General features: G+C 50.3%; 2 protein-coding genes across 2 annotated transcripts in view; one reads left to right on the top strand and one right to left on the bottom strand.

Annotated features, from left to right (window-relative positions):
- Window positions 1-5,987, bottom strand: part of SPEF1 (sperm flagellar 1) — a 52,661-nt gene extending 46,674 nt beyond the window's left edge. The window contains exon 1 of the mRNA XM_061583631.1: window positions 5,940-5,987. The gene's annotated coding sequence lies outside the window, so the exon portion shown is untranslated. The remainder of the gene's footprint in view (window positions 1-5,939) is intronic.
- CDC25B (cell division cycle 25B) overlaps window positions 4,766-12,315 on the top strand; it is a 36,457-nt gene continuing 28,907 nt past the window's right edge. The window contains exons 1-2 of the mRNA XM_061583629.1: window positions 4,766-5,382; window positions 10,122-10,246. Coding sequence (XP_061439613.1) covers window positions 5,186-5,382; window positions 10,122-10,246 — 322 coding nt within the window. The 5' untranslated portion in view covers window positions 4,766-5,185. The remainder of the gene's footprint in view (window positions 5,383-10,121; window positions 10,247-12,315) is intronic.

The raw sequence follows: 12,315 nt of genomic DNA, 5'->3' as shown, positions 1-12,315 counted from the left end.
CGTGCCACAGATTGCAGGGAGGAAGCTCCGAGGCACTCCCCCAATACAGACCGCACGGGCTTCAATAAGCCCGCATGCATGCCCCACCTGCCTCTCCTGTCAGTGTGAATGCCGTGCATGCTGCGTGTGCATGCCTGCCATCACCCAAAATGGCGGCAGGGGCTTTCCTAAGGACTGATGCCCACGCTGCCATCTTGGTTGATGACATGCATGCACACATGCACATCATTAACTTAACACAAGAGGTAGGTGAGGCACGTAGGTGGGCTTATCAGCCCCGTACCACCTGTATGGGTGTGTGTGTTGGGCTACGGCATTGCGGGCCAGAGGCAGGCTGGTGCCCAAGGGCCCAGTCATGCCTGGCACTGGCCCTGCCTCAAGAGGAGATCTCCCCCTACCCCAGTGCTAGCTTGTATGGATGGATGTATTATTATTTCTTTGATTTATATCCCACCCTTCGTCCCAAAGTAGCCCCAGCATATATTTGTGGCATGTATGCAGCTGTTTGTTTCTCCCTGCGCCCCCCTCCATTGAGTGTTTGTATGTGTCTTGTGGGGGGAACGAGAAACTGGTGGGGCCCCCAGAGGGCATAAGAACATTAGAAGACCCTGGCTGCTGGATTAGGCCAAAAGGGGCCCATTTAGTCCAGCATCCTATTCTCACAGTAGCCACCAACCCAATGCCCCAGTGGGAAGGCTGCAAGCAGGACCTGAGTCCACTTATGACTCCCAACTGGTGTTCAGAGTAGGGTTGCCAGGCTCAGGGCCTGAGACTGATCCTGTATCTTTAGGAGAAGAGAAAGTCAGCCAAGTGCAGGTGTTCTTGCAACACTGTAATGAGAAAAACCACAAGGTGGAATTCCCCCTGCACAACTTTTAAAGATATGGAAGACCTCTTGGAGGCCGGGCCTGGCAACCAAGAAGTCTTCTGTATCTTCAAAAGGTGTGCAGGAGGAAGGGAGAATTCAACCAGCACTTGGCTGACTTTCTCTTCTCCTAAAGATACAGGATCAGTCTCAGGCCCTGAACCCAGCAACCCTAATTCAGAGATATACAGCCTCTGACAGTAGAGGTAGAAGAATACAGCCATTGTGGCTAGTAGCCACTGATTATCCAGCATGAATTAAGAACATAAGAACATAAGAAGAGCCTGCTGGATCAGGCCAGTGGCCCATCTAGTCCGGCATCCTGTTCTCACAGTGGCCAACCAGGTGCCTGGGGGAAGCCCGCAAGCAGGACCCGAGTGCAAGAACACTCTCCCCTCCTGAGGCTTCCGGCAACTGGTTTTCAGAAGCATGCTGCCTCTGACTGATTAGTCTAGATGCTCTTTTAAATCCATCCAGGTCGGTGGCCATCACTGCTTCTTGTGGTAGTAAATTCCATACTTTTAATTATGCACTGTGTGAAAAAAATCTTGCTTTTGTCTGTCCTAAAACCTATTTATTTATTTAATATTTGATTTATATCCCACTCTTCCTCCCAGCAGGAGCCCAGGGCAGCAAACAAAAGCACTAAAAACACTTTAAAACATCATAAATACAGACTTTAAAATACATTAAAACAAAACATATTTAACAACTTTTTTAAAAAAAACTTTCAAGACATTTTTTTAGAAAAAGGTTAAAAACATTTTAAAAAACACAAAACTTCCAACATTCATCTTTATTGCATGGCCCGAAGTTCTAAGATCATGAGAGAGGGAGAAAAACTTTTCTCTACCCACTTTCTCCATGCCATGCATAATTTTATACATAATTTTATACACTTCTATTATGTCACCTTTGACTCGCCTTTTCTGAGTCGTTCCATCCCCATGATCATTCTGGTTGCCCTTTTCTGAACCTTTTCAGAACTCTACAATATCCTTTATAAGGTGAGGAAACCAGAACAGCTGCTGCACTACAACTCCCATAATCCCTGACCATTGTCTATGCCGGCTGGGACTGATAAGAGTTGTAATCCAAAAGATCTGCAGGACACTAGTTTGAGGAAAGTCTACTCTAATTGAATGAAAGCGCTTTGAAATTCAGTGGCTTCAAAACTGAATTTTAGTCACAAGCAAATCAAACCCATGCACATGTGTAGAATAAAAGCATCAGAAAAGGGATGTTTTCTGAAGGAGCTGTCACACCTGAGGGCATCTCCTGTTGCAATGCAATTAAACCAGCTTCATTGTGTTTCAGAATCAGCATTCTGAAGCTAATAGGATTAAATCTATTGAAAACCTTACGCTATTTACACCACTGTAAGAGGCTGGTGGAATGCAAGGGATACACAAATAAGAGTAATTTTAAAATCTTGAAGTTACTTGCATTCTTACATTGTACCATAATTAGAGCATCCATCAGGGCCTTTGGCAGTGAGAGAACAGGTCGGCAACTGTATTGGGGCATATTTAGAACATTGAGAGTTTGCCATCCCCTCTGCCCCCTGCTGCTTCTCTCTCCCCTCCCTAAAAAAAGAGAATGTTTATGTATAAATTGGGAAGGATAGCTAATTCCTTGGAAGACAGAAAGAAAATTCAAAGGGATCTTGATAGGCTGGAGCATTGGGCCGAAAACAACAGAATGATATTTAACAGGGATAAGTGCAAAGTTCTACACCAAGGAAAAAGAAACCAAATGCACAGTTATAAGATGGGGGATACTTGGCTCAGCAATACTACATACGAGAAGTATCTTGGGATTGTTGTTGATCACAAGCTGAATATGAGTGAGCAGTGTGATGTGGCTGCAAAAAAGGCAAATGCTATTTTAGGCTGCATTAACAGAAGTATAGTTCCCAAATCTATACTTCTGTTTGGCACTGGTTAGACCTCATCTTCAGTACTGTGTCCAGCACTGCATCCAGTCCAGGACACCACACTTTAAGAAGGATGCTGACAAACTGGAACAGGTTCTGAGGAAGGCAACAAGGATGATCACGGGACTAGAAACAAAGCCCTATGAGGAGAGACTGAAAGAAATTGGTATGTTTAGCCTTCAGAAGAGAAGACTGAGGGGAGATAGGATAGCACTCTTCAAGTACAGTAGGGCCCCACTCATACGGCGTGTTAGGTTCCAGACCCCTACTGAAAAGCGAAAATCACCGATAAGTGGAACACCGACAATAAAATGGCACCCAACGCCCTTCTTGGAGCATGTCATGCTGAAAAACGCCAAAAAAGCAGAACAAGCACTATATGAGTGGGGCCCTACTGTAACTGAAAACCGCCATATTAGCAGAACGCAGAGAAGCAGAACACCGAAAAGCAGGGCCCTACTGTACTTGAAAGCTTGCCACAGAGGAGGGCCGGGATCTCTTCTCAATCGTCCCAGAGTGCAGGACACGGAATAATGGGCTCAAGTTGCAGGAAGCCAGATTTTGACTGAACATCAGGAAAAATTTCCTAACTGTTAGAGCCATACGACAGTGGAACCAATGACCTAGAGAGGTAGTGAGCTCTCCGACACTGGAGGCCTTCAAGAGGCAGCTGGACAGCCATCTGTCGGAGATGCTTTGATTTGGATTCCTGCATTGAGCAGGGGGTTGGACTCGATGGCCTCGTAGGCCCCTTCCAACTCTATGATTCTGTGATTCTATATGCACAAGACACAAACAGCTTACTTTTCTATTTGTTCTGGGGAAATGTTTGATCCAGCAGAATCGAAATGGATCCCCCTTCTTCTCCACCTCCATAACATCAATATGATTGAAGACATTTTTGTTTCAAAAAGCTTTTCCAGTTGGGTGAAAAGGCCTCTGCCTTAGATATTTATTCTGTATTTTAAAGCCTTGTTTTTTTACTGGTTTGAAAATTATCGTTAGTTGTTTTTATAGTGTGTTTATAAACATCACCTTGAGACTCATGTGGGCTATTCATAAAATAATAAAAAATGTTTAGAGTAGGTTTTCCCAACCTTGATGCCCTTCAGAGATTTTAGACTACAATTCCCATTAGCCCCTGCATTGTACAACCATTCTGGATAGGGATTTAATCGTACAAAACATCTGGAAGGCATCCGGTCTGCTTTAGAGTCTGCAAAGTGCTCCCCATCATTTCGAGAAAGAGTGTTGTGGTAACCTAAAGGCTTACAGATTCATTGCAACAGTCACCGTCCAGGGCCTACAACCCACTTCTTCTGAGGAAATGGACAGACATTCGCAGAACCTGGTGCCAGCATAAAACCTGTTAGCCTTTCAGGTGCCACAAGCCTCTTTGTTGTTTTTGCTGCAACAGATGGACCTGGCTAGCAACCCTCTCACCGGCCACAATCCTTGCAACGAGCCTGGGTGGTGTGCATGTTGCAGTGCTTGCCCTCTTTGTATCTACATGTTCTGTAAGCCACAAGAAATGCTGGAAATACGGCAGGATCTTTTTTCTTTTAAGACAGGGAGTAGTAGTATTCCTTTCCATATGACTAATTCCTGTGTGTGACATTCTGCTCCGGTGACTGTGATTTGTTTTAACTGGTTTTAATACTGTATTGAATTTTAAATTGTTGCGACCTGCCCTGAGGCTGCTTTTGTGAAGGGTGGGTAAAAAATTAATAACAACAACATTATCCTCATCTCCTCTTTAAAACACCGGCATGTGCTCCCTTCATTTCTGCTCTTCTTGAGTCGCTGCTTTTCCAGCTGTTTCATGCGTGATAGCGCGCATATCTACCCCTTCTCTCTGTCCCACCCGCGCATATATTTGTATGCATTTTTCATACCCTCCTCCTCCTCGCCTGCTTCCTGCCCATTTTCATCCGGAGTGCAATTGGCTGCCTGCGCGCCTCTTGGCTCTGTTATTTTTCGAATATCAACGCGAGGCCTGCTGGCGGGCGGAGAAGGAGCCACCGGGTGCGCGTAGCGAAGCGGGGCGGAGCCGAGCCTCCCTCCCGCCCCCCACGCCTGCTACAAAACCCATTCTCCCGAGGCTGGCAGCTCTCCTTTTTTATTGCCCCTGCAGCGTCTGTCCTCGTTTTTCCCGCTTCCCTTCCCATTCCCGAGCAGTGCAGTTCTTGGCGGTGCGCTTTAAGCTTCTACAGCGAGTGGGACGCCGCCGCCTCCTCCTGCGATTCCTCCGCCGCTCGGCGAGCCTGTGAGCCTGCTTCCTCCAGCTAGCCAGGCAGCTGGCCCCGGGCATTCCCCCTTCCCAAGCGCGGCGCATCGAAGGGCCGGTGTCGCGAGCCAGCGCCTCTTCCTTTGGGCCGCGCCAGATGGAGATGGACGGGCCCCCCGGGAGCTCCCCCGAGCCTTGCCGAGAAGCCAGGAGACCGAGGAAGCTCCTCGGTCTGTCTTGCAGTCTCCTGGCCGGGGTGAAGCCTCTTTTCCCCGCGGAAGCCGCAGCCGGCGGCGTGATGTCTCCGGTGACCACTTTGGCCCTGAATATGGACAAGCTGGCCGGCCTAGGGAGGTAAGGCGCGCGCTGCGCGGGCCGGGGACATACAGGGGAGAAGAATAGTGCACGTCTGAAAGGGGTTATCGCTCTGATTTTATTTTTTTCTGTACATGCGTACGTGGCGGGGGGGGGATGAAAATAGGCTGTGCGCAGGAGGAGATAGAGCGGGGATGGGGAGAGGACTCTGAGCAACCTTTTTAAAGCAATCGAGGGGTTGGCTGCAAATGTGAAAGGAGTTTCTGTCCTGCGTCTTAATGCATGCATGTATGATTTTTTTAAAAGGTGGGGAGTTGCGAGAGGTATTGTTAGAGGGGCCCTGAATAGCACGTGTGTGCATTTGCACCGTTGCAACTTTTGCCCATCTATGCCTCTGTTTAAAGCAGCCTTCCCGAGCAAGCCTCCCTTGCCACCCACCCCCTCAGCTGGTCGGAGAGGGTGCAAGGAGTAGCGGGGGAGGGCGGGGAGCGGGACCGCGTGGGCCGGCGTCGGACAATGGGAGGTTTCCCGGGAGCAGGAATGTCGGGGCGGGCCCGAGCTCTTTGCCTTCCCGCCTGCGTCTGCTGCTGCCTTACCTGCTGCGGGCAGTTTCGCAGGGCCACGTGGAGGGGGCGCGCGTGGCCGGGGTTCCGCGTCCCTCTTTGCAGCAGGCCAGCCCGTGGCATCCGCGCGGGGACTGCGGAGGAATGGCAGGCTCCGGCGGAGCTGGGCGGCAGAGCGAACCAGATCGCCGCCGCCTACCCGTCTCCACTTGCGAGCGCAAGCGTGCCGGCTTCTCGTGTTGGAGAGCCCCGAGGCTGGGGTGGGGGGACGGACGGACGTCGGTGGCCTTCCAGCTGTGGTTGGACTCGAACTCATATTAGCCCTGCAAGCCAGCTGGGCCGGCCGTCTGGGACGGGGGCAGTTGCAAGTCCAGCAACATCAGGAGGGCCACATCCCCCCCCCCACGCCTCCCATTCCTTAAGTTTTGCCTTGTTAATTGGCCGCTGTAATTAGTTTGCGTTTAGGTTCGGTGGGGAGAGACTTTGGCCCTCCAGAAGTCGCTGAACTACAATTCCCGGCAGCTCCAGCAAGCCAGGGGTGATAGGAGTTGCAGTTCAGCAACATCCGGAAGGGGCCAAGGGTCCCCCACACCTTCTGTGGGTGCTCCTTGGGTTGTGTAACGCTTACATGTCCTTTCCTCTGACTGCACTCCCTGCCCTGTGTCAAGAGGAGGGCTGGGAATTGCACCCAGTTTGGAATCCTGCAGAGCTGCTGCCGGTCAGTGTAGACAGTACTGAGCTAAATGGACTGATTGACTCCGTATAAGGCATCTTCCTGCAGCTGGATTGGGGCAAAAGGGGCCATCTGTCCAGCATCCTGTTCTCACAGTGGCCAACCAGATGCCTCTTCTGGGAAACCTGCAAGCAGGATCTGCGCGTGTGTGTCTGTGAGAATGCATAATACACACATAGTTTCTCTTATATAGGAATCTGCCTTACACTGAGTCAGACCATTGGGTCATCTTGCTCAGTATCGTCTACACTGACTGGTAGCAGCTCTCCAGGGTTTCATTCCCAACCCTTCCCCTTTCTCACTTGTTTCCCCATTTGTAATTTCTCTTGGTGGTGCTGTTGATATGGACTGCGGTGCACCCACTGGTTCATTTTCAGGGGCCTCAAGGGGCCTGTATTCTGGAATAAGGAATGGGCCTCGCTGTCCAGGGTGCCTTTGCTTGAAAGTAAGGCCTGCTGAGTTCAGTGCGGTTCATTCCCCACTATCCCACCCTTAGCATAGCACACTATAACCACTGCACATCACACAGTCTGTAGGATCTGGATGCACTAGAAATGAGGACATACAGTGCTTTCTTGGGCTTTGTGGGGTTTTTCTGTTGCCTCCCCATTAGCACTCTGTTAATTAATCTGCAGTCATTACTTAATGCACATACATGCAGCCTGCTGACAAAATCCACTAATCCAGGCGTAAAAAACCTTCCCTTATTCCTAATCAGGCTGTAGCACTTTGCTGGAGGAAAATCACTTGCCTGCTTAAGGATACGGCTAGTACACCACTGGGCAAATGGGGCCCGGTGTCTGCTATCCTGTTGAATTAAGGGCAGCTGAGTCAGCATGCCTAAGATGGGTCTGGCTGGGCGGGGATCTGGTGTGTTCACCCTGGAGCCGGTTGAAGAGGTTGTCCCCAGAGTGGCCTGCTGATGCCCCATTCTGGCCAGGGCAACCTGGCAGGGTTGTGGAGAGAACAGGCTCTCCTGGGGTGGAGTGGGGACCTCAAGCAAGCAGTAGCCCTGAGGCTTTCTAGGGTGTTAGTTTTTTTAAAAAGTGCAAAAAGGAATTCTTGCCCATTTTCCTAGTCAGTGGAAACACAAGATGAGGCTGCAACCCAAAGCTGCATATTTGGGCCCCTGAGATGCATCCTTGCTCAGAAATGAGAAGGGAAAGGAAATGGCGGTTTAACTGAGCATGGGTTGAAGTCGGTGTGACCCTCCATTTCCAGTGTGGTGTAGTGGTTAAGGTGTTGGACTACGACCTGACAGACCAGGGTTCGAATCCCCACGCAGCCATGAAGCTCCCTGGGTGACCTTGGGCCAGTCACTGCCTCTCAGAGGAAGGCGATGGGAAACCCGCTCTGAATACCGCTTACCATGAAAACCCCATTCATAGGGAAGCCATAAGTCGGAATCGACTTGAAGGCGGTCCATTTCATTTTTAAGGGTTCCCTTCTGCCCTCCTTCTGGGGTTATTATGCCCCTCCTTCTCTCTCCCCTCATCCTTTGTTCTCACCACTTCCTCTCCCTTCCCCTTGAGCCTCTCTTTCCTGAGGCCTGTCTCGGGGCTGCCTTCTTTCTCTGTTGGGGGACTGGTTTTCTACACAATATCACATCTGTGCACGCAGCAGAAATGCATGCAGGGTGTCTGGTGTACCCTCCCACTCATGTGCGTGTGCAGCAAAGCAAGTATGTTTGCACGTATTACATGTGGTGGGGTGCACCAAAGTTTTTTTTCTTCTTCCAGGGTAGAAGGGAAGTTTTTGTACAAAAACAAGATGCTTCTAAAACGATGGTTGTGTTTACAATTACAGTGTCTGTGCCCTGTTTGAATGCCAGGGACCAAAACCAAGAGTCGTCTTGGGCCCTTTTGCAAGGGCCGTCTGCAGCCTGCCCAGTAGCTCTGAAGCCCTTTGCTTCGCGGGCGCTGTGGGAGGTAGCCTTGTGGTTTGGCAAAACCACCTTCTACTCAGAGTTAGGAATATAGGAAGGTACCTTGTACTGCGCCAGGTCCTTGGTCTGTCCACGCAGGTTCCAAGGCTTTGTAACGAGTTCCCTGCTTTTCTGCCTCTGGTGGGAGGACTCTCCCCCCCACTCTGCTTTCAGCTTCTGAAGTGCGCTTTCCCCCCCAGTTGGAAAAAAGCACTGTGGCGCCTTCCTTCCTGGTTGCTTTGGTTGCCCTCTTAAAGCCAGATGTTGTAGCTGAGAGAGATTTGGGGGGGGGGGAGTTCTTCAGAGAAGTGCCCAGGCCTCCAGTATGCAATCAAAACACATTGGGAGGGGGGAAGCACAGTTCAGTGGGTAGAGAAGCACCTGCTGTGCTTGTAGAAGCCACAAGGTTCAAACGCTCAGCACCTTTCAGCCGAAAGGGCCAAGATCAGATCGGGTGAGGTGAAATCCTCTACTCTGCCTGCAAAGCAATGGTGACAGTGCTGAACTAAAAGGAGGCCAAATAGGCTGGTCTGAGGAGGCTTCCTCTGTTCCTCTTGCGTGACCTCAGCTTGGTCACTTCCCTTCTTGGCATTTAGAATCATCTGGCCCCGCTTCCTTGATGTTCCGGCAGAACATTTTTGTGGCTGGGTGGAGAGAGGAAATGGGTGCTAGATATTCATTTATCTTGCATTGGCAGTTAGGCTGGCCAAGCCGCCTCACCCATCACATTATCCAACCCAGCCTGCCCGGGGTTATAGTGCAGTAGGTTAATCATTAAGCACCTCTGTGCTTGCATCTGCGACATGTGGTGAGATGCCTGTTCTGTGGTAGATGGCTGGCTAAGCCCCATTATGTTTCAAAGCGGTTTGTGCAAGGAGAGCCTAATCTCCAAGGTGTCCACCCAACCGACTGCTCTGCGTACTCAGTAAATAAAATAAATGCAGCTTTGCATATAGCCCAGAGGTCTGGAACTTGGTGAGCCTTCCAAGGTCAAGAGTGGAGGCTTTCCAGATGTTGCTGAACTACAGCTACCATCGTCCCTGGCCATTGGACATGGTTGCTGGGGCTGATGGGAATTGTAGTTCAACAACACCTGGAGGACTAAAGTTTCCCCACATCTGGTGAAGAGAAATGTTGACAATAAGGAGATGAACAGCTGCTCTTTGCCTCTCTTTCATTTTTAAGGACCAATGGATAGCTGCAAAGGAGTGAGCAAGCTTTTTGAGTTTCACAGAACTCTCTCCCAGGTTCATTTTTTTTTTAAAGGGGGAGATTACTGGAAAGGGCATGAGTGTAATATCTTTTAATCTTAAAATGGCTACAGTGTTGAGTTAGGACTGGGGAGACCCAGGTTCAGATCTCTCTTTGGCCATAAAGCCCATGGGCTTCAGAGACTGACTGGCACAACCTACCTCACAAGGAGGTTGTGTAGATAAAATGGGAGTGAGAACTATGTAAGGCCCACTTGAGCTCATTGGAGGCAAGGCAGGATGTAAACAAATCAGAGGCTTCTTGTATTCTGAACCTCTTAAATTGTGGGGTGTCTTTCTCCCCCCAGCCCCCCTGGTTACAGTGATTGTGACACGCCGAAGCGGAGAAAGAGGCTGGGCCTGGACTTCAAGAAGGAGTGGTCCTCGCAGGATTCGGTCTCGTCGGAGTCTTCGCAGGAGTCTGTAGATTCAGGTCAGTGATCGGTTGCAGTTGGAGCTGGATGCCAGCTCCCTTCCCAAAAGAGGCTCCTGTGCTTCATCTAACGATATGACAGAAGCTTTTAAAAAATGACCTGCTTGCTATGTGGTGTATGATGGGTTCAGGAGAACAACACCTGTTGGATTCTCCGCTTTGTGCAGCAATTCAAGAGTGGATTGCTCTGGCCTGGACTAATGTGTCTTCCCCCACACACGCACACACACACTCTGTTAGCTTACTGCAAAAGCCATGCCTCTTCTTCCCAAGGAACCCTGGGAATAATAGTTCTGAGAGAGGTTTTCATTTTCATGCAACACTTGTCACTCTGCACTAAAAACTACAATTGCTGGCCTTCCTCCAGGGAAAGGAGCCATGACAGTTGTAAACTTTTTTGAAATCTGCTTTGCATTTGAGCCTTTAAGCGCCCGGAGAGCAACAGAGAGAGGGCCCTGGGAAACTGGCCAACCTGCCCTATCACCTCTGTGTTGGGTTGACTCGGTTGACTGCCCTCTGCCTGCTGACACCTCTGTAGCCCCAGAGGAGGGTGCAGGAGGTGCCTCCTTCCACCTCAGCGGTTCCCCAGGCACTTTGTTCTGGAGCCCTGTGGGGTGGGAGGGGAAGGTGGTGATGGGACTGAAGGAGTTGGAGCCACGACTACCATTCCTGTGGGGCGGTGAAATTTCTCTCTGCCCTTGTATGCCAGTGTATCCCTTCTGGTGTCCATTGCTTCTCTAGCACCGCCCCACTCTGGCTGCCCTTTATGCTGGGAGCTTTCGTCTAGAGAACCCATTTGAAGCCTGTCTCCTCCCCCAGTCTTCCCAAAGCATCTTTTTTGTTAAGCTGGGGACTCCTCGCTTAGCCCTACCCCCAGCTGAAGCGGAGCCCAGGGGCATGTAGCGGCATGCATACCAATTCCTTGCTGCCTGTACTTGCATTTCTTGTCTCCTGCTGTTAGAGGGTTAACTTCCTCAAGTTAAGTTTTGCCCCCCTTAGTCCAGTCTGGGATGAGGATAGACAAGGGTGAGGAGGTTTTCTTGGTTGCAACCCTGGAAACCTTACTGGCGTGCGGACGGGGGCCCCTGGTTTGGCTTATTTGTGTATTTAATGTTTTGTAAGGGTATAGTAAGCGACTCAGAAGGGGGAAAGCAGAATCTCCAAAGCTTAAGTGAGCCAAGCCCCCTGCCTCTGGGGTACCTCAGAGCGTGTGCAGATGGTTTTGTTTATGTAACCAAACAGACCCAAGGAGCCATGTGGTTCCCAGGCACCCTTTTGCCCCAGACACCTTGCAGGTTAATCTCTTAAGTACTTTGCTGCTCTTGAAAACAGATATTTGCAAGGTCTACAAAACAGCTTTGACTCTTTTTCCTCTCTGGGATGAAGGAGAGTGCTCTCAATCACATGGAGCAAGAGTGGTTAGTCTGTGGCCTCAAGTTGATTGGACTAAAACTTTCATCATCCTCCGCTATTGCGGCTGATGGGAGTTGTAGTTCAGCAACATCTGGAGTGCACCAGGTTGGGGAAGGCTGGTGAGAGAAACGTCTTGCTACTTTCCCCACCTTCTGGCTTATTTTCCTTGATAAGATTCCAGAGAGAGGTTACCGCCATATCAGCAGGCCTCTGATCTCTTAGGTAAAGAAGGCCAAGTCACAGCAATGCTTGCCTAAGCATCCGCAGGATGTGGCTTCCTGCATTTCTAAGGTCATGCGTTGGCCTGGCCTGAAGCAGTCTCTATACAGGGGAATCTGTGGCCTTCCCAATGCCGCTGAAGTGAAACTCCCCTGTCAGCCTCAGCCAACATGGGCAACGGTCAGGGGTGGTAGGAGTTGTTGTCCAGCTACATCTGGTGTGGGGCACCTTTGGCCCTTCGGTTGTTGCTGAACTACAGCTCCCATCAGCCCCGAGAAAGTATGGCTAATGGCCGGGGATGAGGAGAGCGGCAGTTCAGTAACATCTGGAGGGCCACAGGTTCCCCGTACCTCAGCGACATGGCAGAGCCTGTGGATGCAGGCACAGTTGTGTCCCCTACTTGCTTTTGACCTGCTTGGGGGTGCTGAAACGTGCAG

The sequence above is a fragment of the Rhineura floridana genome, chromosome 9, assembly GCF_030035675.1.
Source record: "Rhineura floridana isolate rRhiFlo1 chromosome 9, rRhiFlo1.hap2, whole genome shotgun sequence".
In the NCBI taxonomy this organism is placed as follows: Eukaryota; Metazoa; Chordata; class Lepidosauria; order Squamata; family Rhineuridae; genus Rhineura; species Rhineura floridana.
Note: the sequence above shows the minus strand (reverse complement) of the source record. Positions and strands in the feature narration are given on the sequence as shown.